The sequence below is a fragment of the Marmota flaviventris genome, chromosome 6 (genome assembly GCF_047511675.1).
Source record: "Marmota flaviventris isolate mMarFla1 chromosome 6, mMarFla1.hap1, whole genome shotgun sequence".
In the NCBI taxonomy this organism is placed as follows: domain Eukaryota; kingdom Metazoa; phylum Chordata; class Mammalia; order Rodentia; family Sciuridae; genus Marmota; species Marmota flaviventris.
Window position 1 is genome coordinate 123,420,679 of NC_092503.1, and position 24,371 is coordinate 123,445,049.

The 24,371-nt window shown below is 41.4% G+C and overlaps 1 protein-coding gene and 1 long non-coding RNA gene across 2 annotated transcripts; both read right to left on the bottom strand.

Moving 5' to 3' along the window:
• Positions 1-16,183: 16,183 nt before the first annotated feature.
• LOC139706054 (uncharacterized) lies at positions 16,184-16,803 on the bottom strand. The gene is made up of 3 exons (XR_011707774.1): positions 16,758-16,803; positions 16,572-16,619; positions 16,184-16,404 (listed from the first exon to the last, which is right to left on the bottom strand). It is a non-coding gene; the product is annotated as an uncharacterized lncRNA (long non-coding RNA).
• Positions 16,804-17,473: 670 nt separating this feature from the next.
• Positions 17,474-20,984, bottom strand: LOC114081584 (class I histocompatibility antigen, Gogo-OKO alpha chain-like). The gene is made up of 7 exons (XM_071613837.1): positions 20,318-20,984; positions 20,220-20,266; positions 19,813-20,152; positions 18,949-19,224; positions 18,711-18,821; positions 18,263-18,295; positions 17,474-18,123 (listed from the first exon to the last, which is right to left on the bottom strand). Exons 1-7 carry the CDS (start codon positions 20,982-20,984, stop codon positions 18,080-18,082), a joined length of 1,518 nt encoding a protein of 505 aa, XP_071469938.1. The 3' UTR covers positions 17,474-18,079.
• Positions 20,985-24,371: the final 3,387 nt, after the last annotated feature.

Consider the following 24,371-nt stretch of genomic DNA (forward strand, 5'->3'; position numbering starts at 1 on the left):
GATAGGTAGATATTTACTATCATTATAGCTTCTTGTTAGGGTTTTTCCTTTATCAGTATGAAGCAATCTGCTTTGTCTCTTCTGATTGATTGTGGCTTGAATTCTGCTTTGTTGGATATAAGAGTAGCTACTCCTGCTTTGTTTTTTTTGGCTCCATTCACATGGTTTATCAGTTTCCATCCTTTCATTTTCATCCTGTGATTATAGTTGCCTATAAAGTAAATCTTTTGAAAACAACATATAGTTGGGTCTTTTTTAAAAAATTCATTCTGCCAGCCTACATCTTTTTTTTTTTTTTTTTTTGGTATGGGGGATTGAACCCAGGGGCACTTACCACTGAACCACATTCCCAGCCCTTTTTTTGTATATTATTTAGAGACAGGGCCTTGCTGAGTTGTTTCAGACCTTGCTAAATTGCTGAGGCTGGCTTTGAATTCGATAATTTTTATAATCATTATTTTGAATTCTTAATCTGATAATTTATCCACTTAAATATCTTTGGGATCAGTTCCTATGAACTATCAGAGGTGTTGTGTTACCTTTTTTTTTTTTTCATATTTCTTGTATTTCTGTATTGGGTTTTATGCACCCATTGGGATGGATTTCTTTTCTCTTATGTGTGGGCCTTTTTATTGCATAGCCTTCTCTTACCAAAATGTCCTAGAGTGGGGTCTCTAGTTTGAGACCTCCTCATCGGTGCGGTATCTGCAATATTTGTATTAATTATCTGTTTTTGCTGTTACAGTGGAGGTCATGAGTGGAACCTAAGGTGCTAGCCCATCCTTAGCCCTTCCGACTTGGGGTCTGGTTGTTAGTTTGGGTTTTTATCTTTTCTAGTCTTTGTATTAATATATAGCTTAAGTTTGAGTGCCATTAGTTTATATATGGAGTGAAGCATACTGTTTTTTGGCTGTTTTGTTCAACAGCAGAGTCTCTACATTGCAAACTTGTAGTGTCCCTGTAGGTTCCCAACATTTAACAGAATAGGAGGAAACAAACACTAGCAAAAACTGATGCATACAATATAAGCATTAATATAAATAACTGGTTCTTAATATGACACCTGCAATGTTAATTACCATAAAAAATAGGAATCATGGAGCCTAAAATTGCCACTAGCAAAATCAACAGGTAACCATGAACTAGATCTGGCATTAAAGCAAACAGTAGGTACCAGCTATGTTTTCCTCAGCAGTAATAATTGCAGTAGCATGAATAGTGGGGGCAGGAGTTATATAAACCAATTAGTTCTAAAATATGGGTAAAAATATAGTTCATTAAGGAGAAAGAAAATGTGATAGAGAGATAGAAGAGAGTTTATAATTTCAAAAAAGTGTGCAGAGAGAGTAGAGGAGATGCAGTGGGTGATGGTTATAAGGAAGAAGGAGAAACATAGGAAAGACAATAAAAGACAAAAGTAATAGGAGAGAGAAAGAGAGAATAAGAGAATTTTACCATTAGAAGAAGAGGCAAAATGAGAAACAAACAAAACCAAAACCAAAATAAACAAACCCCAAACCCTAACCCTCAAAAGACAAGGCAAGGAAAAATAACTATATTAAAAATGCTAAAAATGAGTAAAGAAACAAATATGTATATGTATATATGCCCACGAACTAATCAGCACTGCAAGAAAACACATACACACACACACACACACACACACACACACACACACACACAGAGAGAGAGAGAGAGAGAGAGAGAGAGAGAGAGATATAGAGAGAGAAGATTCTTAATGAAAAATGAAGGAATCATCTCTTCTGAAATGGTCAAGATTGGAATGGATGATGATTGCCTATGCCCAACTGTCCTTCCTTATGTACAAAGAGAGGAGTGGGAGAGAGCCAGAGAAGGAGCAATAGCGAATGCCAGTGAGGGCTAGGAGTTTTTAACTCCTTCCTCATTTTGTATTGCTCACCAAGCTGCCAGAGGTTTCCCTTCTCACCACTATAAGGCAACATGAAATGAAAAGTTTTGTGGATTCAAGTCTTGTCTAAAAGACCAGATCAATGCACTCCCAGGATGGGGATTTGCAGAGTTCTGTGAGGGGTGTTTTGGTGACTGGGGCTTAAGTCTAATCAGGCTTTAAGGGCTTTGCTGGTGATATTTGTTCTGGGGAGATTAGATCAACCCACCCTTAAGACCTGGCAGTTACCAACCTCTGTCTGGAGTCTGGATCTCAGAGCTCCCCATGAATTCTACTCATGGGGCAGGGGAACCAATCCTTTACACACTATGCTGCCCATGGAGACAGCCTTCCCAGGGTTAGCCCCTGAGTGTATTCACCACTGCCTGTTCAGATTCCTAACCTGCTTCAGTGGGTCATGTGAGTTGCCAGACTCAAAGGAAAAGTGAATTGGCTCCCCTTTATTTTTCTGACTTGAATCTCCCTGGTTACAATCTTCTTTGTGCTTGTTTCACTCATGTTCTTCTAGATATGCTCTGGGGCACATGGTAAGCATAGGCAATGTTTGCCAAGATCTCCCAGGCTCTTCAGCAGAACTGCAGTATGGCCACCTCAATATGACTCCTGTCTCAGGTCTCCACTGCCAGTTGAGAAATACAGAGCACTTTTCAAACACCAGTTCACAGTGCAGGCTCTGGATCAACTGAGTTCAAGTTGCTTTTTTGAGCTCAGGTTTTTCCATGCCAAATCTATTTGTTATATTTCTCTCTGTGTTCTCCTTCCCTTCTGTGGTGAACCAGCGCTGCTACTGCTGCCTCTGCCAGAACCAGTTTGGCTGCAATGTACTCTTTCTCCTTTGTTCAATGTACTCAAAGTTCTGGTCTTTAAGACTCTCTGACTGTCCAATATTAAATTTTAGTGAAATTCCTCTTCCACCCACCTCACTGAGAAGCAGTATTCTTCTGGTTGAATCCCAAGTCATGGAGCAAGTAGGAATGCAGTCTTCCTGTAAGCCACCATCTTGAATACATCTTTGACTTAGTCTCTTAATGTTATTCTAGATTTCTTGAATATTCTAGTCATGATCTCTTAACATCTTTTTTTTTTTTTAAATTGTTGGTTTTATTTTCAAGATCATGTACTTTGGAAGAATGAAATCATGTCAACTGAAGAAAATGGATGGAACTGAGAACATTGGGTTAAATAAAATAAGCCAAACTGAGAAAATCAAGGGTTATGTGTTTGTTCTCATATGTGGAAGCTAGAGAAGAAGAAGGAAAAGGTAGGTGGTGGGGGAGAATCTCATGAAAATCAAATGGCTCTAATGTCAATTTTGATCTTATATGCAATATTTTTCACACTAAATCAATAGATGTTGTTATTATTATTCATTATTATAATGAAATTACACCTTACAGTGCCACACCCTATGCACAATGTATAACCTCTGCTGTTCCCAGTATCAGTATAATAAAGAAAAAGGGCCAGGGGAGGAGAAGTGGGGATGGAATGGGGAAGTACCAGGGAATTATGTTATAGTATTGCATGTATAGTAGTCAAATTATGTTATACTATTGTGTGTATGTAAGAATATATAACAATGAATCTCACTGTTACATACAATTCTAATGCACAATAAAAATATGGAAAAATTAAAAAGGCAAAAAAAAAAGATTATGTATTTTTTCTTTGAGGTCTGAGAATCTGTCTTCTATTGTTGTAGGGACAAATGAGGCAAGGCACCGAAGACAGCAGGAAACAGTTTTATTTGGCTGCAGCCAGGTTCAGAGGGTACAGCCTTTGCTGTAATCAATCAATCCCCTGAACCCTGAGTTCAGGGAGTTTCAGTGTTTTATACCCAGCATATAAGGGGAGGGGCTCAGAAGTTCACAGTCTGCAGAAGTTCACATAAAAGCAGCTTTTTCTTTCACTGTTCTGGGCAAGTTAACTCTTCAAGGACAACACCTGAGAAGGGGAGAACCTCTTTTCGCCTTTCTTTCCTCCCCCTGCCAGCTGTTACCATGGAGCCCATTTGTAACTTATCTTAAAAATGTAGACATCTCTATGAAGCCCCAGCTCAAGGCCAGAGGCCTTGTTTGCACATTTCTTCAAAGTACTATACTGGATACATTTGTGAAAAACTAGTAAGGGGGTGTTCAGCACCTGGAGTGCTGGTATCTTCTCGGCCAGTGGCCAAGTAAACAGGGCGACATGAAAATAGGAAGTTTATCTACATTGGACTCTTTCACAGAGATTCTTTTGCTGACAGTCCTAAAATCAGCCATGGTGAAGAGGGCTTTTCTGTGGAGAAAGGGGGTGCCACTTCAATTCCCCCCTTTAATGATGCTCTCCATAATTTAATCCTTTAAATTTAAGAGCATCATTACCATTATCTTGGCTTAAAGCCTTATATAATGCCAAAACCTTAGTTGTTGTCATCCTTTCAACAGCAGCTTCTACAGTGGACCCAATAGTTTTAGTGCACAGTGGAGCCAAACATGGGAGCAATGAACAGGTTAACAGCAGAATACCAACTATACCAGTTAAGCTTTTAAATCTACCAAGAGTTGAAAACTATCTCCCAAAAGCATGTTTGGGACCCAAACTTTAATGCCCTTCTAGGTATGAATGAGCACATGTGCTAGTTCTCTTGTGTTGTTGGCTATATCTTTAACTGTTTGTCTATTGTCATCCATTTGGATGCAACAATCTGAGCTGTTGAACTCTCCACATATTTTTTTTTTTCCCCTCAGCCAGTAAGTAATCTAATGCCAAGTGGTTTTGATAGTTAGCCTCTTGCATCTGGTCTCTTGTGTGGCTAGGAGGTCAAAGGCTGTGGCAGTCTGATTAATAATAATTTCTAGTACAGCTTGTAAGTGAATAATTCTGTTTAACAAGTAAATGGAAGTTCTATAACTCCAACTGCCATTTTGTGCCCAGGTATCTGGAGCATAAGTGGCAATAATCCTCTGGGGTGGCCAGTTACCTTCACCCCAAGATTGGTGACCTCCTAAATCAAGTTTCTTTCCAATGGGCCTCTTTTTCCTTTCCAAACAGTCATCCATCTATAACATTCCTCTGGTGGGACAGGTCCTAAATATATGTTTTACACCTCTTATATATAATGGATTGTCTTGACACATGGTTCACATGATCTCCATGGTTGGAATAGGAGAAGGGCAGAATCCCTTATGGTTATCAAAGGAAACCCAACTAAATAATAGACTAACATTTTGGTTAGCATAGGTTAAACAGCATGAATTAACAAAGCCAAACTAATAACACCAAACAAATCCTAGAAAGCTTATATAAGCAAGATAAAAAAATATAAGTGAAATTTTATTACCCAGAATCCAGTCAGTAGGAGTTAACTGTTATCAAACCAGTAGCACAAACCAGAGAACTATGTATATATCTAGAAGCAAGGGGTGGCAATGTATTACAGTATAAGAACTATCTCAGAGGTTGAAAGAGTCACAGGGATGTCTACATTTTTAAGATAAGTTACAAATGGGCCCCATGGTAACAGCTGGCAGGGGGAGGAAAGAAAGGGGAAAAGAGGCTCTCCCCTTCTCAGGTGTTGTCCTTGAAGAGTTAACTTGCCCAGAACAGTGAAAGAAAAAGCTGCTTTTATGTGAACTTCTGCAGACTGTGAACTTCTGAGCCCCTCCCCTTATATGCTGGGTATAAAACACTGAAACTCCCTGAACTCAGGGTTCAGGAGATTGATTGATTACAACAAAGGCTGTACCCTCTGAACCTGGCTGCAGCCAAATAAAACTGTTTCCTGCTGTCTTTGGTGCCTTGCCTCATTTGTCCCTACTACATTTTTGGCGACCAAGATGGGACAGAGGAGGTAAGGAAGGCTATTCTGCCTCTCGTCTCCAGGGTCCAGCGTTGCTACCTAGATTTGCTTCACTATCTTCCTCCTTCTTTCACCAGTATGTACAATTTCTCTTTAATAATTTTGAATGCCTTTTTTGTTAAACCTATTTCATTAGAAAACTGATAAATTTTCATATCTACAGTATGTAGCCTGTTATTTTGTTTGAATAAAGAAAAATGCAGCCTCTCACAAATGTGGAAGGAATACTTTTAAGAATGTTTTTAGATAATAGTGGTTATTTATCATGGATACAACACTAAATGACACAAGTATTAGCTTCTTAAAGGTTGTTCTTTGCAATGTGAAACCTAGAACAATATCATTGGGTAGTTCATATTCTGTCACATTAAAATCAACAGGTATATCTTGCACATCGACTGGATCTTGTGCTCATATATATTTTTTAAAGTTATAAGTTCTTTGATCAAGTTAAATAGATCTTCCAGTGTTGACACAAGTAATCACCAATTGCCAAAGCAAGCAAACGAACAACACCCCCCCCCCCCCCAACATTTGTGTTGATATTGCCACAGATTCCAGCAAAAAAGGTTGTATTGGGAAACTGTCAAGTTTATGGTAGTGGATTTAAGTTCTTCAAATTCAAATTTTCTCTTAAGAACTTAAATTTTATCATTGATGAGTAGTGCATTATCTCAAAGGAATGACTCAGGTCACTTTTGAGAATGTTAGCCAAATATTTAAGTGTAAGTAATTATAGTTTTCCATATTATTTTATGTAGGAATGGTATTCCATAAAAATGGGACTTGGGGAATTGGGGAGATAGCTCAGTGGTAAAGCACTTCCCTAGCATGGATGAGGCTCTGGGTTTAATTCACATCACCACATTAAAAAAAAAAAAAAGATTAAAAAAATGGGATTAGTTCTGCTCAAAAGTTTGAGTATTCTACTTTGGAATGTAGTAGAAGTGTTTTATGTATACTTTCCATTTAATCACATATGTTAAAAATGTAGACTTTGAGATGTAGATTTAATAAAGTTAATAATTTTAATACCTTAACCTGGACATGCTTAATTTAACTGGCTTTATTTTTTTTCTGCAGTTATGATGTGGTAAAGAATAAAATAACTGGTGGGCTGGGCATATAGGTCAGTTGGTAGAGTGCTTGCCTTGCATGCACAAGGCCCTGGGTCCCTAGCACCAGAAAAAAACAAAAACAAAAAAACCCAAAACAAAACAATAACTACTATTGTGGTTTGGTACCATAGCTTCCATTCTTGCTAATTTTTACTTTAGTGCAAACAATATCTTGTAATATTATAAAAATACTTTGGATGTTATGGGCCATGTAAAAGGATCTGAGTACCTGCAAGGATTCCATAGACCACACTTTGAGAACTGGTGTTCTGAGGAGGACTTGGAGAGTTCCCCATTCCTTTTGTCTCTTCATTTCCATAATTTCTCCCCTCGAATTTGATTTTCTCCCTCCCCAAACTGCTAATAGTTTGCCTTGGGCTCTTGTAAAAGAGAACCAACTCCTGAAAATTTGATGTCACAGTATCTTTAGTCTGGGAACAGCTGGAGTGACATGTGTTTTCCCCTTGGAATTGGGAACAATTTGCACCTAAAGGCATTAAGTAGACTTTCACTTATGGTTCATTTTTGTTTTAGATGTCTGCATATCAGGCAAAATCTATTGCAATATGTGCACAAAATAATATTGGCTCTTTCATATTAAATGGTCCTAGTGCACTTGACTTGAGGCCTACCATAGCATTAGAGGAGGGATGTTAGTCCATCAGGAACTTTTGACACAATTATGTTTCTTCCATCTTCCTGCAAAGCTGGCTTTGAATAAAAACGATTTCTTTACCCATTCTGAATCAGACTAAATTTTGGGGCCACACTCTGACTGAAATGGGAATACATTTCTTCTGCTGAGTGAAGGAAGCTGAAGATCAGATCCTCCACCCTGGCAGTCTCCACAGAAGGTGGGAACAGAGATGCCCATTCAGGCCTGTGTAACTATAGGATCACTAAATCTGAACAGGCACATTTCCTGCCTGTGTCACTTCCCTGCCTCTTTTTTAAAAATTAGGCTAATTTTCAGGGATTTGGGGGATAGAACTTTTGAAACAATTTTCTTCCATCTTCCTTCAAGGTTGACAATCCAGCTTCTGGTTGTGTAAACCAATCTAATAAATACCCTTTTATAATTATACTTCCTGTTGGTTCTGTTCCTCTAGAGAACCCTAATACCGAAGGTTATTAGATTGGTAAATGTATTTTGCATGCCACAAGAGCATCTTTGGGGGGCCAGTCCGAATGCTTGTATAACCCATCCCTCCCCCCAGGTCATGGGAAATTTGTATGTTGAAGTTCTAACCCCCAATGTAACTGTGTTTGGAGATAGGGTCTTTGAGAGATGATTGCAGCTAAATATGGTCTTAAGAGTGGAGAGGGAGGGAGGGAGGGAGGAAGGAAATAAACTGACTTCCAGACCACTCACGTATAATCAAATCAAGCCTTTATTGAAGAACACCGGTGGAGGCTAACCAGAACATAAAACTGTTCTCCTGATCAGCCCCGAACAATTGCAAGGGCACTCCTTGTAAGCCTGAAAACCTCAAAAGGGATGTTCAGGGGGTCTAGCCAATGCAAGCAAGCCAGGTTACAGAAGCCAGAGAGTGCAGTCAATCGGTGGGAAGCCTAACCAATCACAGTTAGCCCAATCACCCCAGTTACAGAAACAGAGCCCCGTTACCCTAGTTACAGAAACAATGCCCCATTAGGCAGTTCCGTGTTCTTAAAGGTTTCTATAGCAAAAGGAAAAGAACATCTTGCTCTAGTCATGACTCTTCTACTTGGCATGGTTGTTTTACAGGATGAAGTCATAAAACAAAATGGAGTCACATTTGCTCCTACTGTCACATATGCTTTCAAAGTACAATGGTGAATTGGACACAGGATGGACATTCCAAAAGGAAGCTGCAAGGAAAAGAGGAGTGATGAGATTAGTGGTTGCTCTAGGTCTTATTGTCTCAGAAACTACTTCAAATTTATACTAACAATTTTAGTGAGATATGGTGTTTTATCAATTAGAGGATGAAAATTTGATAGCTCACTGTTTCAAAGGTCTCAGTCCATAGATGGCTGACTACATTCCTTGGGGCCTTAGGTGAGGCAGAACATCATGGTGGAAGGGTGTGATGGAGAAAAGCAGGTCAGCACATAGCCACCAAGAAGGAGAAAGAGAGAGAGAGAGAGAGAGAGAGAGAGAGAGAGAGAGAGAGAGAGAGAGAGAGACCTAGGCAGAGATAGCACTTCACTCAACCAGGTCAAAACATATACTCCAAAATTATGTCTCCAGGGATCTTCCTCCTCCAGCCACACCCTACCTGCTTACATTTACCACCCAGTTAACCCCTACCAGGGGATTAATGCACTGATTAGGTTAAGGTTCATAACCTAATCATTTCACCTGTACATTCTCATGCATTTTCTCACACATGAGCCTTTGAGCGACACCTTAATAACTAAACTATAATATATGGAATTCTATTCTTTATAGCTATATTTTTTCATGCTGTTGATGTTATATATAAATGTATATCTGAATATGTTATAAACTTAAAAATATATTGTTAGAATTTCTTTGTGTAATTTTGAAAGGTTTCTATTTCTTTGTCTTCAAATTCACTGATTTTTTATTCTCCAGGCAGCATCTACCATTAATCCCACCTCACATCCAGTGCATTTTACATCACAGACACTTTCATCTTCAGAAGTTTGTGATCTTTTATGCTTCTCCTCCTCCTCCTCCTTCTTCCTCCTCCTCCTCCTTCTTCTTCCTCACCCCCCTCCCCTCACTTGGGATCAACTCAGGCCCTTGAGCATGCTAGGCAAGCACTGTAACCTAGATGATCTTATTTTATTTTGAGACAGGGTCTTGCTAAGTTTCTCAGGCTGCATTTGAATTTGCAATCCTTTTCCCTCAGGCTTCTCGGTAACTGGGATTACAATCATGTGCTCCATGCCTGTTTTTTTTGTTATTCTTTTTTGTCTCTTATGTAACCTTCTGAACATAAGTAATTCATTTAAAATAACAGTCTTATTAAATTACTCTGGATTGTTTTCTCTGCTGTATGCATTGCATATTCTTGTTTTCATTGCATACTTGGTAATTTTTTAGTTGATGCCACCATGTTATTCACTGATAGTGTCACAGACCTTTTTGAATACTCTGTCCAATGTCCAGAAAACTACAAGGCTTTCCAGCATGGACAGTGGAAATAGACACACATTTTCTTGTCCCATGTATCCCTTGGTGCCATTGTTTCCTCTGGCGCTTCTGGCTAATCTTTTCCCGTCCAAGGGGATGGTGTTCTTATGAGTGTGTGCTGAAGAACTGAGGATGTGAGAGGTGCCCTCTAGACCTCCCTACGTTCTCTATGTGCCTTCATCTTGCATATTCTGCTCTTGTAGCCTGTGCAAATACAGGTATCTGTCCCCTTAACTCTCTGAGGCTTATGGGCTGTGTAGGGCTCCTCCTCCCTATACTGTGTCCTGGGAACTTCATCCAGGAAGGAAGATGGACAACTGAAGGACTCACATCTTTCATTACTTTTCTTTCAGAGATTGCAATCTCTGTCATACTTGTCCAATGTCTTACTATATTTCATGTGTTTTTTGAATTTCTAGTTTTTCTTAGTCCATTATGACTCAAAGCAAATGTTGATGAATTGAATTTTTAAAACAACTGTTATGATTTTACTTTCTAATAACTGAATTTTGTGTCTTTGAAAAACAGAATGGCGTGGGTGCTTTCCTACTTCTGCAGGCATTTTGGAGGTTGTTATATTTTTATAATACTGGTTATGATGTGTTATTTTCGGTTTCTTAATTCACATATGGACGTCTATGAGCCTCTTTCTACTGATTTTCAATCCTGTTGTCATTTTTTTACTTGTACTTACACTTTTCTGCTCCTGACTTCTCATTTCCTTTTGTAGTGAATTGTGTAAATTGTTTGACACATTGGTTACATTTGGATTCCTATAGAAATCTTTATTCCCTTCTTCAAATTTTGAGTCAGTACCAACCCAGGAACACTTATAAAACAAAATTATGGTTTAAAGTTATTTGACCCAAAATGGTAAGGCCAATGAGGACAACAAACCGGTAGGAGTTCGGTGTAGCAATTATAAATTTTCAAAAACAGATGTATTTCTTCCTTTCTTTTTATTTTTTTCTGACTTAAGGAAAATTTCCTAAGAATACTCTTGTTTTGGGGAAAGAAACAGATTTACTTTATTTTATTTATTTTTTTTTAGTTGTTGATAGATCTTTATTTTATTTATTTATATAGGGTTCTGGGAATTGAACCCAGTGCCTCACACATGTCAGGCAAGTGCGCTACCGCTAAGCCCCAGCCCCAGCCCCCAGATTTTCATTTCTTGCTCAGAGGACATAATCTTTTGTTTCTCAGACTTAATGAAATGCACGAGTGTCTCCTATCATACTGCCTATTCAAACTATCTCTGAGGATGATTACCTGTGTGCTTGTTAAAATTGAATGTTGAGTGTTTCCAAAGCCCATGTGTTAAAGGACTGGTTTCTGGGTGATGCTACAGGGAGATGATACATTCCTTGAGAGGTGGGGCTGAGCAGGAGGACCTTAAGACATTGGGGGCGGGAGGGTGCCCTTGAAGGACATTGTTGGATACCTGCCCCCTTCTTATTCTTCCTTATCTCTTGGGGAGGAGGTGAGTGGTTTGGGTTTGTCCAGTGCTCCCAACATGATGTGTTGCCTCACTACAGGTGTGAAGTGGCAGGGCCAATTATGGACTTCATCCTCCAAAACTGAGCCATTATAAACCTTTATTCTTCTCCTTTTTTTCCCCTTCTTTTTGGGTCCTGGGGATTGAACCAGGGCACTCGACCACTGAACCATATTCCCAGCCTTATTTTGTATTTTATTTAGAGCCAGGGTCTCACTGAGTGGCTTAGTGCCTTGCTTTTGCTGAGGCTGAATTTGAATTCATGATCCTCCTGCCTCAGGCTCTTGAGCCACTGGGATTACAGGTGTGTGCCACTGTGCCCAGCTAAACCTTCTTTCTTTATAAGAGAATTACCTCAGGTGTTTGGTTACAGTGAAAGAAACAAACACAATAATATACCTTGTGTCTAAGAAAAAGCTAAATTTTTCCAGATTTGATAAATGCCTTCAGGAAAATAGAAATTTTTCTCCATGAATTCCTGCCCACATCTATATTTTTGAGCTACAGAATTGCCATCTTACTTAAACTTTTCTACTTTTGGATGCTTCTTAATTTTTAAGTCTTCTTTTTAGCCAATTTTAGTGGAACAGGCAACCTTTAAACCACATGAAAATGAAATCATCATAAACTACTTATTCCTTCTTTTTTTTTTTAGAATATATTTTTTAATATTTATTTTTCAGTTTTCGGAGGACACAACATCTTTGTTTGTATGTGGTGCTGAGGATCGAACCCGGGCCGCATGCATGCCAGGCGAGCACACTACCGCTTGAGCCACATCCCAAGCCCGTACTTATTCCTTCTTGCTATTGGTCTGACACCAGGGCAAATGCTGGAACACTATTCTGTCTACAGCAATGCTACTCAAATGTGTACTAAGTGCACTAGCTCTGGTCTGTGAAATGTTTGTTACCAATCCACAACAAGACACAAACAGAAAGTGAGAATGAGCAAGAACACCTCTAACCTCACCTTGTCCCAGACTGATACCCGTCAAGCAAAAGATGCATATTTGCATCAAGCCCTTGGGTCTGCTGAAATCAGTTTGATCATCAGCTATTGGTATAACAGTTTGAACATCTCAGCTCAACTCTCCAATAAGGGTCTGCAAAGTTCTGTCCTTACATATGCCTCTTCTCAACTCATGTGACTCTTACCTTTCTGATTATAGTGTCATAAATATTTGGTTTTCTTATTTCCTCTTTCTCATTAGGAAGTGCTGTAAAGTCTATCTTCAAAATGTGTGTACCATCCGAACAATTCCACTATTTCCCCTGCTCATACTCCAGGTGAAGCGACTGACATCTCCAACATAGGACTGACTAGTTCCCTACAGTTTCCTGCTGCCTCGATAGTCCTCCTGTCTCAATTCTGTTTCCCCTTTGAAAAGATGCACCATGTCTGTCTTTGCTCAAAATTACCTCACTCAATGCAAAATTTCTTCTGTCAACCTCAGGTCTTCGGTGACTGGCCATGCCTTAGTGCTCCTCTCAGTGACCCTGCTCAGGAAATCCCAGATTATTACTCTCCACAGAACACACCAACAGGACCCTTCCCTGGTACATTTACACTGGAGCTTCCTCCTGCCTAGTAAGATCTTCCTCCAATCATCCTCATGACAAGGAATTCATGACAAATTCCTTCATACCCTGCAAATATTTACTCAAAGGTCACTTGCTAAAAATCCCATGCTGAGCACCCTGGTAAAACAGCCATCTTCCATGTCCCCACACACCCACTCTGACACCTTCCCTGCAGCACTTACCACTTAATGTGAACCCTGTCCTTATTTACTGTGCTTAGAGTGCATCTCTTTCCTCTTTCCTATAGAACACAGGCTCCAAAAGTTTGGCTTGTTTTCACTTCCCTGATGTATCCTAGGTGCAAACTCTGTGTCATCTATTCAGTATTCAACAAATCAGAGCTGCATGAATGATCAGTGTCAGCCCTCCCTCTTCTAGAGACACTGTCTTTATTAATGGAGCCTCAGATCAAATGCTGCTGTGGCATCTGCAGCACAAGGGCTTCTCACACTGAGATCAGTACTATTTGGACTTTTCTCACAAATGCTGCCCTTCCTCCCTCCACACCAGCCCTCCTGCACTCCACAGCTGTTAAGGATATTTGGATCTTCAGAAAAGATGATCCTTCACTAAAGGGTCATATTTTCCAACTAAACATCAATTAGTCTCTGTTTTATCAGTTCAAGAATCTGTAATAGATCAAGTGCTAGGATTAGTAGAGCTAAGGTCAGTGAACCTGCTGACTAGAGAAGATGGAATTTATCTAAGATGAGAAATCATGAGATCCTTCCTCTCTGCTATTCCACAATCTGGTTCCTTTAAAAATACTGGAGAAATGATGGAAAATATATTCCAGGAAACTGCCCTTGGTTTTGTGGGACAATGACAGGAAAGAGGACTCCTGCTGCTGTCAAAGATGATACACCCAGAGGAGAACGAGACCAGAAATAATACTTAATAACAAGAACAGGGCTAATTCTCTGTAGAAACCAAGAAACAAAAAAAAAGGTGGGAGCAGAAGGTCAGACTCAGTTCTCAACCTATGTTAACCTGGTCACGTGATGCCCATGGTCCTGGAGACACGACCAGCCCTGGTGATGCTTGAATCCCTATCATCGCAGGTCCTGGTGGGATGAGGTTCAACTGAAGGACAGGACTAAGGATCAGGGAAGATGATCCAGCTGACGAGGGACCACACCAGAGACCAGGATGGACTGAGCACAGACAGAGTGACACCTTGTCTATCCTCAGCTCCTTTTATTCTTCTCCTATCCCCACCTGCAGCAGACTCAGCATAGCAAACATGTGCTTTCTGGAAAGTTTCAGATTTTATTTTCTTTGAGAAAGTTTAGGAATCTTCCTTTCATTTTGCCGGGGTCCTGCCCTAGCGGGGTCCAGGGAGTCCTGAAGGATGAGTGGCGTCGGTGAAAAGATGAGACAGGAGTCGTTCTGTTGGAGCAATCTCCAGAGAGAGAGCTAATGCAGCTTTCTCTGGGTCATCTTTTATTACAATTTTTCTCATCCTTATAGATTCAGAATACGTCATTGATTATATAATTTAAAACTTTGCCAAGACATGACATTTCCTTAACCATGATTGGGGGTACAAAAATGTAACATTAATTTACAGTTTTCCAGGATATAACCTTCAGTTATGTAATTATTAAAAGTACAGGATCATTAATAAAATACGTCACTAATTTACATTTTTCAGATTTTCCCAAGATTTACTATTTTCCCCAATATATGCTATTTTCTTATTAACTAATGCCAAACTACGTAACCAGACTCTAAGTCTCCTAACCAATCATTAACCTAAAGTACACTTGTACTTTATTTCTAATCTAAAATTCCCATCTAAAAAAGTCCCCTTAAATCTTATATTTAAAACATCCTAAAGTTTATAAATCATTCTTAAAACATATCAGAAACCTATCAACTAAAAACTTAAGAATTTCTAAACTTAAGAATCTAAATAAAATAATATTTCTAACATTATTCTAAAACTGTGTCTTATAAAGCTATTTTAATTAATTCCTAAATTTATTCTCATAAAACTGGTTGAGCTGCTTTCTCAAAGAGTTTCTTTGTTTCTCAGTCAAGGTGCACTAGTTCTCATATCTTTATAATCTTTCTCAATAGAAAGTAAGTTCTAAACATCAATCCACTTTCCACCAATATTAACTATGCTCATCATATATCCCTATGTAAAGTAAGAAAGGGTTTATAAAAAGAGAAGAATATATCTTTATTTGTTTTAACTTTCCTAAGTGTATAATATAACTTTCCTTAATCAAAAATGAGACTGCATGTGGTGAACTTTGTAAAATAAGCATACTGATTAGATTTTCTAAGAGGCTGGAAATATGGGCTTGGGTTCTAGTTGATATAATCAATGTGGTGCCTAAAATTCTCATGACCTTTCAAAGGATGATTGTTGTCCATTATCAGGTTTGTCCACAATGTACTGAGATAGAAGAACAGCCTTATACTTTGTCCTTGATATGCTGAGGGGTAGTAGAACAGCCTCCAAGGCATGAACTACCTGTTATGTTCTAGCCATCTGAAATTTAATTTGTTTGGCATTTAACATACTCATGCCTCCTATCAGAAACATAAGCATGAAAATGCAAAGTCCCAATTACATAAAAAAGGGTCTCATGGTTTCAGTTTCCCACCAACCAGCATGGCTTTGCCAGCATTCATCCTCACTGTGACCCTGTCAAGACAGTGGGAGAGTGGCTTTGCCAGCACTTTTTCTCACTGTGACCCTGTCAAGACAGTGAGTGGGGGATCGCCTTCACCATCATTTAATTAACATCTCATCACAAATTTCCAATACAAATCAATATCCAGATTCTGTTTTTCAGCAGGGAAGGAAGAAGCTACAGCCCAGGGCAACATAAAGCTAAATCAAGAATGGAGACTTGCCGGGTCTGATGGTGTATACCTGTAATCCCAGTGGCTTGGGATGCTGAGGCAGGAGGATCACCTGTTCAAAGCCAGCCTCAGCAAAAGCAACATGCTAAGTAACTCAGTGAGAGCCTGTCTCTAAATAGAATTAGGGCCTGTGGATGTGGCTCAGTGGTCAAGTGCCCCTGAGTTCAATTTAGAACCTTGCCCTCCAAAAAAAAAAAGGAATGGAGATGTCCCAGCCCCATTGTGTGGGGAGGGGTCTTGGTGCTTAGGGATGGGTTCTTCTTTCCATTTCCTCACATTATGATGATAGAAACACAGACACATAGACACAATTAGATGCCAGCTACACAAAGAGAAGTGGGGACCTCTTGAGCAGTAGGGGCCAGGAATAAACTGAAGAAATCAGTCCCACAGAAGGCAGCTCACACTGTAAAAGAAGGTATCATGAACGGATTCAGATCACTCATTGTAATGGAGACCCTCTGAACAACCCACTAAACACTCAAAATGTCAAAAATTCCCCAGAGAGTCCCTGTAACCCAGGAATCTCCCAATTCCCCAACCTCTGTCTCTTCAGGCTCTCCAGGGTCTCACCTTTTTGAGCAGTAAGAGGCATTTCAGAGATCTGGGCACTGTCACTACCTGAGCAGAACAAAAATAGAACCCGGTCAGAGCCCATAGGACATGGGCTAATGGAGGAATTATGGGATGGATCAGCTCCCCCCTCATTTACCTCTACACTACCCCAAGGTCTCAGGGATCACTGTTCTTCATACTTACAGGCAGCTGGAACATAGATTATTTTTATTTATTCTTTTTATATCTCCTGTGGGAAGAAAACGTACTGTGAAGGAACAGGCTGAAGACTCATCTTAGAGGAATCCCCTAGTCCTAGACTCCAGAGAAGTGTCCATAACTGTGACTGCAGATGTAGGGAAGGATCAGGAAAGGAGATGTGTAGGGATTGAACCAATTGCTCTCCTGCAGATCTGTCCTTGGCAAGGAAATTCCTCTCTTGCCTTTAAATGCTAGGAATCAGGTCCCAATCATCAGAAAAAACCAAGAGGGTAAAGTTTCCATCCCCTGCAGGCCTGGTCTCCACAAGTTCCATGTCCTGGGTCTGGTCCTCTCCATCTCGCTGCCAAGTTGATCTCCTTAGGGTAGAAGTCCAGGGCCCAGCATCTCAGAGTGACATCAGAAGGTCAGACTCAGGTCTCATCCTATGTTAACCCAGTGGCCTGATGCCCTCTTACCCATGGTACTGGAGATAGGACCAGCCCTGGTTGATGCTACCTGTTATCAGAAGTCCTGTTGGGATGAGGTTCAACTGAATGGACAAGGACTAAGGAGCAGTAAAACTGATCCAGCTGAGAGTGACCACAAAGGCCCAGGATGGACTGAGCACAGACTAGGTGCCAGCTTGTCCACCTGCTGGAGCTCCTTTCATCCTTCTCCTGTCCCCACCTGCAGCAGACTCAGCACAGCAAACACGTGTATTCTGGAAGGTTTCAGGTTTTATTTTCTCTCAGAAATTTTAGGAATCCTCTTCTCATTTAATTAACCCATCAACATATTTTGTGGCACAAATTTGAAATATAATCAATATCCACATTCGATTTTCCAAAAGGGAAGAAAGACGCTACAGTTCAGAGCAACATAAAGCTAAATCAGGAATGAAGACATCTCAGCCCCACATCAGCTACAGAGGAAAGTTGATTGAGGAAGAGAACATGACAGTGTGGGGAGGTGTCCTGGTTACCAGGGATGTGCTCCTCTCTCCATTTCCTCACATTATGATTATAGGAACACAGACACAAAGACACAATTAGATGCCAGCTGCACAAAGAGTAGTTGGGACTTCTTAAGATTTCAGAAGGGAGCAGGAAGAGAACTGAAGAAATCCTGTACTGCTCAGCCCCACAGAAGGCAGCTGTCTCAAACTGTGAAAAAAAAGTATCATGAACAGATTCAGATCACTCATTGTAATGGAGACACTCTGAACAACCCATTAAAGACCCAAAATGTCACAAATCCCTGTAACTCAAAAGTCTCCTCCTTCCTCAACCCCTCTCCATCTTCTGGCCCTCCAGGGCTTCACCTTTTTAAGCAGAAAGAGACACATCAGAGCCCTGGACACTGTCATTACCTGAGCAGAACAAAAACAGAACCTGGTCAGACCCCACAGGAGATGTGGCAAATGGAGGAATTATTGGATGAATCAGCTCCGCATCGCTTCCCACTACACTAACCCATGAGCCTCAGGGATCACTGTTCTTCATACTTACAGGCAGCTGGAGCATAGGGCCCTTTTTTAACTCCTGTGGGAAGAAAACATACTGTGAGAGAGCAGGTTGGAAACAGGTTTTAGAGGTACCCCCTCGTCCTGGACACTGGGGAAGTCTCCAGAACTGTGATTGCAAATGTAGGAAAGGATCAGGAGACAAGAAGAAAATATATGGGTAGGGATGGAGCTAATTACTCTTCTGAGTTCTGTCCTCAGCAAAGAAATTCCTCTCTGTCCTCTAAATGCTGGATATCAGGTCCCCGTCACCACAAACATCAAGAGGATATATTTATCCTTCAGTTTCTATATGCTTTACAAAAAGTAAACAGGGTCCAATTTGGGAAATGACACAGGTAGATATTACTTCCCATGAACAAGGCAGGACACACTTATACTAGGTACTTGAAACCACCAGTGGGACAAAAATTCAGACCCTGCACTTTCCCTACCTGTGTTTTTCTTCTTCCACATGACAAAAGCGACCACAGCTCCAGTGACAACAAGGACAATTACAACAGCAACAATTCCCATGATGGGGATGGTGGCCTGAGGGGATGGCTCTGGGAGAGGAAGGGAAGTCAGTTGAGGAGCCCTGATCCCCAGCTCTCAGCCCTGACCCTGCTGAGGGTCTCCAGAAAGCCTCTTGCTTTCCTGACAACAGGCTCTGGGCCCTCATCCCCTCCTTACCCCATCTCAGGGTGAGGGGCTCAGGCAGCCCCTCGTGGTGCACATGGCAGGTGTATCTCTGCTCCTCTCCAGCAGGCACCACCACAGCTGCCCATTTCTGGAAGTTTCCATCCCCTGCAGGTCTGGTCTCCACCAGTTCCATGTCCTGGGTCTGGTCCTCTCCCTCCCGCTGCCAAGTCAGGGTGATCTCCTTAGGGTAGAAGCCCATCGCCCAGCACCTGGGAGTGATGTCTCCTTCAGAGCTGTGTGGTGAGTCACATGTGTCTTTGGGGGGGTCTGAGAAGAATAGGGAAATTCAGACATTTTTGCATTATCTCTCCTGGGCCATCAGCCAGAGAATGGAGGACACAATTGGGTGGGGGAGGGAGCACAAAACCTATACACAAGTCTGGATTCAGGCTTCTGGCATAATCGCCTATTCCTTGCAACTAGTTCTAGAAAGTTCTAGAATCAGGTTGAAACAGGTCCCTGTAGAGGCTACAGGTCCCTGAGAAACAATTCGTATTCTGATCTGGATGTTGCTCAGAGATGTGGAAAAGTTGGAGTCAGACCTTCAAGGACACTAGGCTGGAGTGGACCTGACAGTCTGTCCTTGGTGGCAAGACTGCTACCAGAGAACTGTGGTCAGTTATTTGCTGTCTTTCTCACCAGCCAGGGAGAGAGAGACTGGATTCCTTATTTGTCCTCAGAGAAAGCCACCTTCAGTTCCTCTGTAGTGCAGCACCTGGGAATCCAAGCCCACTCACCTCCCTCTGGAGGAGGAGCTGGGAAGTGTTCTAGCATGGGTGCCATTTTCCCCACCTTGTGGGAAGTGGGCCAACAGATCTGCAGGAGCTCACGCAGGTAACCCACTGCCCCTCATACCTAAGCGCTGCAGACTGTCCTTCCCGTTCTCCAGATATCTGAGGAGCCACTCCACACAGGTGCCCTCCAGGTAGGCCCTGCGGCGCTCTGCAGCACCTGTGGCCTCCCACTTTTGCTGGGTGATCTGAGCCGCAGCATCTGCAGCGGTCCAGGAGCGCAGGTCGTCATTCAGGGTGATGTAATCCGCGCCGTCGTAGGCGTACTGAAGGAACCCTCGGAGGAGGCGCCCCTCTGTCCCCACCTCGCAGCCATATATCCTCTGGAGTGTGTGAGAACCCGTCCCCGCCCCGCCGTCAGCCGCGTCCCCGCCCCGCCCACCCCGTGGGATTTTCCCCCTAAACTGAAAACGAAATCAAGTCACAGTCCCCGGGAGCTTTCTCGGTTGATGGTCTTCCGGTCCCTCAGACTTGGGGGTAACCTCGGACGACGGAATCATTGACGACTCGGAACCAGCCTCGAGGGACAGGAGGGGTGTGATATCCGTTAAGGGCCCCGGGTCACTCACCGCTGTCGCTCTGGTTGTAGTAGCCGCGCAGGGTGTTCAAGCACATTCGGTGATTCTGTGCAGAGTTCTCGGAAATCCGTGTGTTTTGCTCCCAATACTCCGGACCCTCCAGCCCCATCCACGGCGCCCGCGGCTCCTGTCTGGGATTCTTCGCGTCGCTGTCGAAGCGCATGAACTGGGTGTCGTCCACGTAGCCCACGGAGATGAAGCGGGACTCCCGGAGGCCGGGCCGGGACTCGAGGGTTTCCGTATACCTCAAGGAGTGGGAGCCTGGAGGCGAGAGCGGCTGAGACCCGGTCCACCTTCCTCCAGGCGCCCGACCCAGGTCCCAGGTTGACAACACCTGGAGGAGAGGAGCGAGCTCGAAAGACGCAAAGGGGGTGGTGTGATGCGGCAGGGCAGGACTTAGGGGCGGGAGTGGAGGGTCAGGACGTGCCTCACTACGGCGGGGAAGGTCTGGGCTGGGAGCAGTGGGGACGCAGTTTCCCCAGCTCCTGCTCGCTCTCTGAAGGGTCCTCAGGCTGCTCCCGCGCAGAGGCCATTTCCTTCCCCCTTTGCCCCGCACCCATCTCCCTCCCCCACCCCCGCACTCACTCGCCCAGGTCTCGGTCCCTACCAAGGCCCCCGAGAGCAGAAGAAGCAGCTTTAGGAGCACTACCTCCCCCATCCTGCAGTTTGGAAACTCTGCCTCCCGGCTGCTGGATGGGGGACTTTAAAACCGAATCGCGGCTATGCAGGTTGCCTTCTCCAGGAGCAAGACACGCAAAGGGGGTGAGAACGGTGTCCAGGCAGAATAACCTGACTCAAGTTGGGAGAGCAAGAAGTCAAACTCCAAGGAGACGGGGAATCAATCTTTGGTCTGCGTCCACACCCCAGACACCGCTCTAGATCCTGAGAGCCACACCCACCTGGACTTTGCCCTGAACGCACTTCTGTACCAATTGTTCTTTGTCACAGTGTCCCTTTGATTATTGCCTCAGGGCGTAAATACACAGTTCTCAAATGTTTGGTTCCAAGGTCTTCATAGGCTCTTAGAAAGACGTGTGCATTCCAGAGGTAATCATGTTTATGTGGATTATGTCTACCAATATTTGCTGTTTTAGAAATTAATTCCAATTTAAAGATATTTTAAATTAACAGAAAAAAATAGTTTCCAAAATAAAAAGATTTACTAGGAAGACTGGATCATTTTACTTTTTACAGTTTTGAAATTTATTTTTTTTTGTCATTAGAAAACTGGTAGATATTTGTATCTTCTGTATTTTACCTGTGATTTTTGTTGAAACAAAAAATGCAGCCTCATACAAATATGTAGGAGGAATATTTTCAATGATAAAATATATGCTCTCAAGGGAAATTCAGAAGTTGATAGTGGTGGATTCAAGTTCTCCCAGATTCTGAATTTCTCTTGAGAGCATATATTTTATTATTGAAAATATTGCTGTCTGTTTTCAATAACCGTGGTTGTTCATCTTTGATATTACACTAAAATGACACAAGTGTTAGCTTAAAGATTCTTTGCCATTTGGACCCTGAAACATTATCATTGAATATTTCATATTTTCTTGTATTAAAGTCTGTGGGTGAGTCTTGCACATTGAATGGATCTTGCACTAATGCATGATGTTTTTTAAAGTCATGCATTGTTGGGTCAAGTTGTATAGACCTTCTAGTGTTAACATATTTAAGTGCAAATAATCAAGAGGTCATATGTTGGTATTCCCACAGATTTCACCAGAAAGTGATGTAGGTACTTGGGAGTCTGTCAAGTTGATAGTGGTGAATTCAAGTACTCCCAGATTCTGAATTTCTCTTGAGAGCATATATTTTATCATTGAAAATATTGCTGTCTGTGGATTATCTGGAAGGGACAGGCTCAGTTCATTTTTTAGAATGTCGGCCAAATACTGAAGTCTAAAGAATAGTTTTTGTGTCATTCATTGTTTTAAGGAGGAATCGTATTCCAAATAATGGGGCTGGTACAACTCACCAAATGGCTTTGGTTGATACAAACACCCTACTTTCAAATGTACCAGAAGTATCTTATGTGTACTTCCCATTTTATCAATTAGGTGTTTTTATAATGTGGATTCTGGAATGGAGATTTAATAAAGTAAATAATTTTTAATACTTTAACCAGGACATGTTTAAGTGAACTGGCATTCTTTTTTCTTCTGTAGTTAAAAGGTGCTCAAGAAAACAATAAATAGTTTTGCAGTTTGGTACCATAGCTTCACTCTTGCCAAGGTTTACTTTAGTGTAAATAATTTTTTTTTTTTTGTGGTGCTGGGGATTCAACCCAGGGCCTTGTGCATGCCAGGCAAGCGCTCTGCCAACTGAGCTGTATACCCAGGCCCATAAATAATATTTTAGTGAGATAATAAAAATGTTTTTTGATCATAGAGATCTTGTGCAATACTCTGAGCACCTTCAAGGGTTCCATAGATCACAGTTTGAGAACTGCTGCTCTGAGACAACAGTAGAGAGCTCCCAATTGGTCTCAACTTCTTTTTTTTTTAAAATTAATTTTATTTATTTTTATGTGGTGCTGAGAATCAAACCCAGTGCCTCACACATGCTAGGCAAGCGCTATACTACTGAGCCATAACCCCAGCCCTGGTCTCAACTTCTTTGCTTGATCCTCTGCTACTGTTCTCAATAATTGCTAAAACGTGTAAAAAAGAATGGGTATTAGTGAACAAGTAATTATGCACAATTATATACAGAAAGAAAAAAATAGTTCTTACATATTAAAAGTGATCATATAAATGAAAAATTCTATAGATTATTTGGACAATTAAAGTAACACTAGAAAAGAAGTAGTAACACTGGAAAAGTAATGGTAAGCAAGACAGAAGAACTCTAAAAGCACAAAGTTATTAATAAAGGATTTCAAGCAATTGAATCAGAGGAATTCCAAAAATAATTGAGAATATGAACTTATTTTAATATCTCAAGAAAAATCTCAGCCTTTTCAGCACTCCAAAATTACATGTGAATTGCTCCCAAACAAATGAAAACAGATCCAGAAAGTAGGTAGAAAAAAAGAGACTCTGAACATTTCAAGATGCAGGAAATACAACTTTAGAAGCTAGATAATGTTGAGACAATATCATGCATACTCCAAGTAAAAATATTTTCAACACAGAATTCTGTACTAAGTTAAAGTTAGACTAAGAGCTATAGTATCCTAAAGACATTTCAGATGTTTAGGGCTTCAGTATTTTCTGTTCATGTTCCCATAGGATATGGCTAAATATATGAGAAACAAAAATGATGGAGAAAACCAAGAAAAGGGGACACATGAGATGTACCTAAGAGAGGAGCCAGCACAAGACAGGGAGGCTGTGTTCCCCCATGAGGTGAAGCAGATCCAGGGAGTCAGCCTTACTCCAGTTGTGAAGGCATCCAGTCCAGGTCTGGCAGGACTGAGAGTTCTGGGACAGGTGTCTTCACAAAGACCAAGATGGTGGAATTCTGGATATGCTTGAATATACTCAAGGAGACTGCCTTTGTCTGTTTTACAGCTCTAACGGAATACCACATATTGAGTAAATTATGAAGATCAGGCATGTATTTCTTCACCATTATTAAGGTTGGGAAGTCCAGGGTCAAGGCACTGACATCTGTCTAGGACCCTTCTGCTGTTTCCTCTTGTGGTGGAAGGTTAAGGGCAGGAGGGGGCAACCCACTCCCAAGATAACAGTACTGATCTATTTATGAGAACAGGACCCTCATGACTCACCCACCTCCCATTAATTCCATCTCCCCACACCACCACATTGAAGATCAAGTTTGTAACACGTGAACTTTGGGACACACATTCAAACCACAGCAGAGACCCTAGGAGAAAGTTTGGGAAAGTTCCAGAATAACAGAACAATAGAAACTAAGCAAAAGAAGGAAGACTAATTTTATTAATTCCAGGGAAGTTACAAATAAGTTCAAGAAAACAAAGTGATGAAAGTTACAAGCCTAGTTGTGAATAACATTTGCATAGTCAGTATAATGTAAACAACATTGATCTAATCAAAATTATAAATTGGCTATTGAG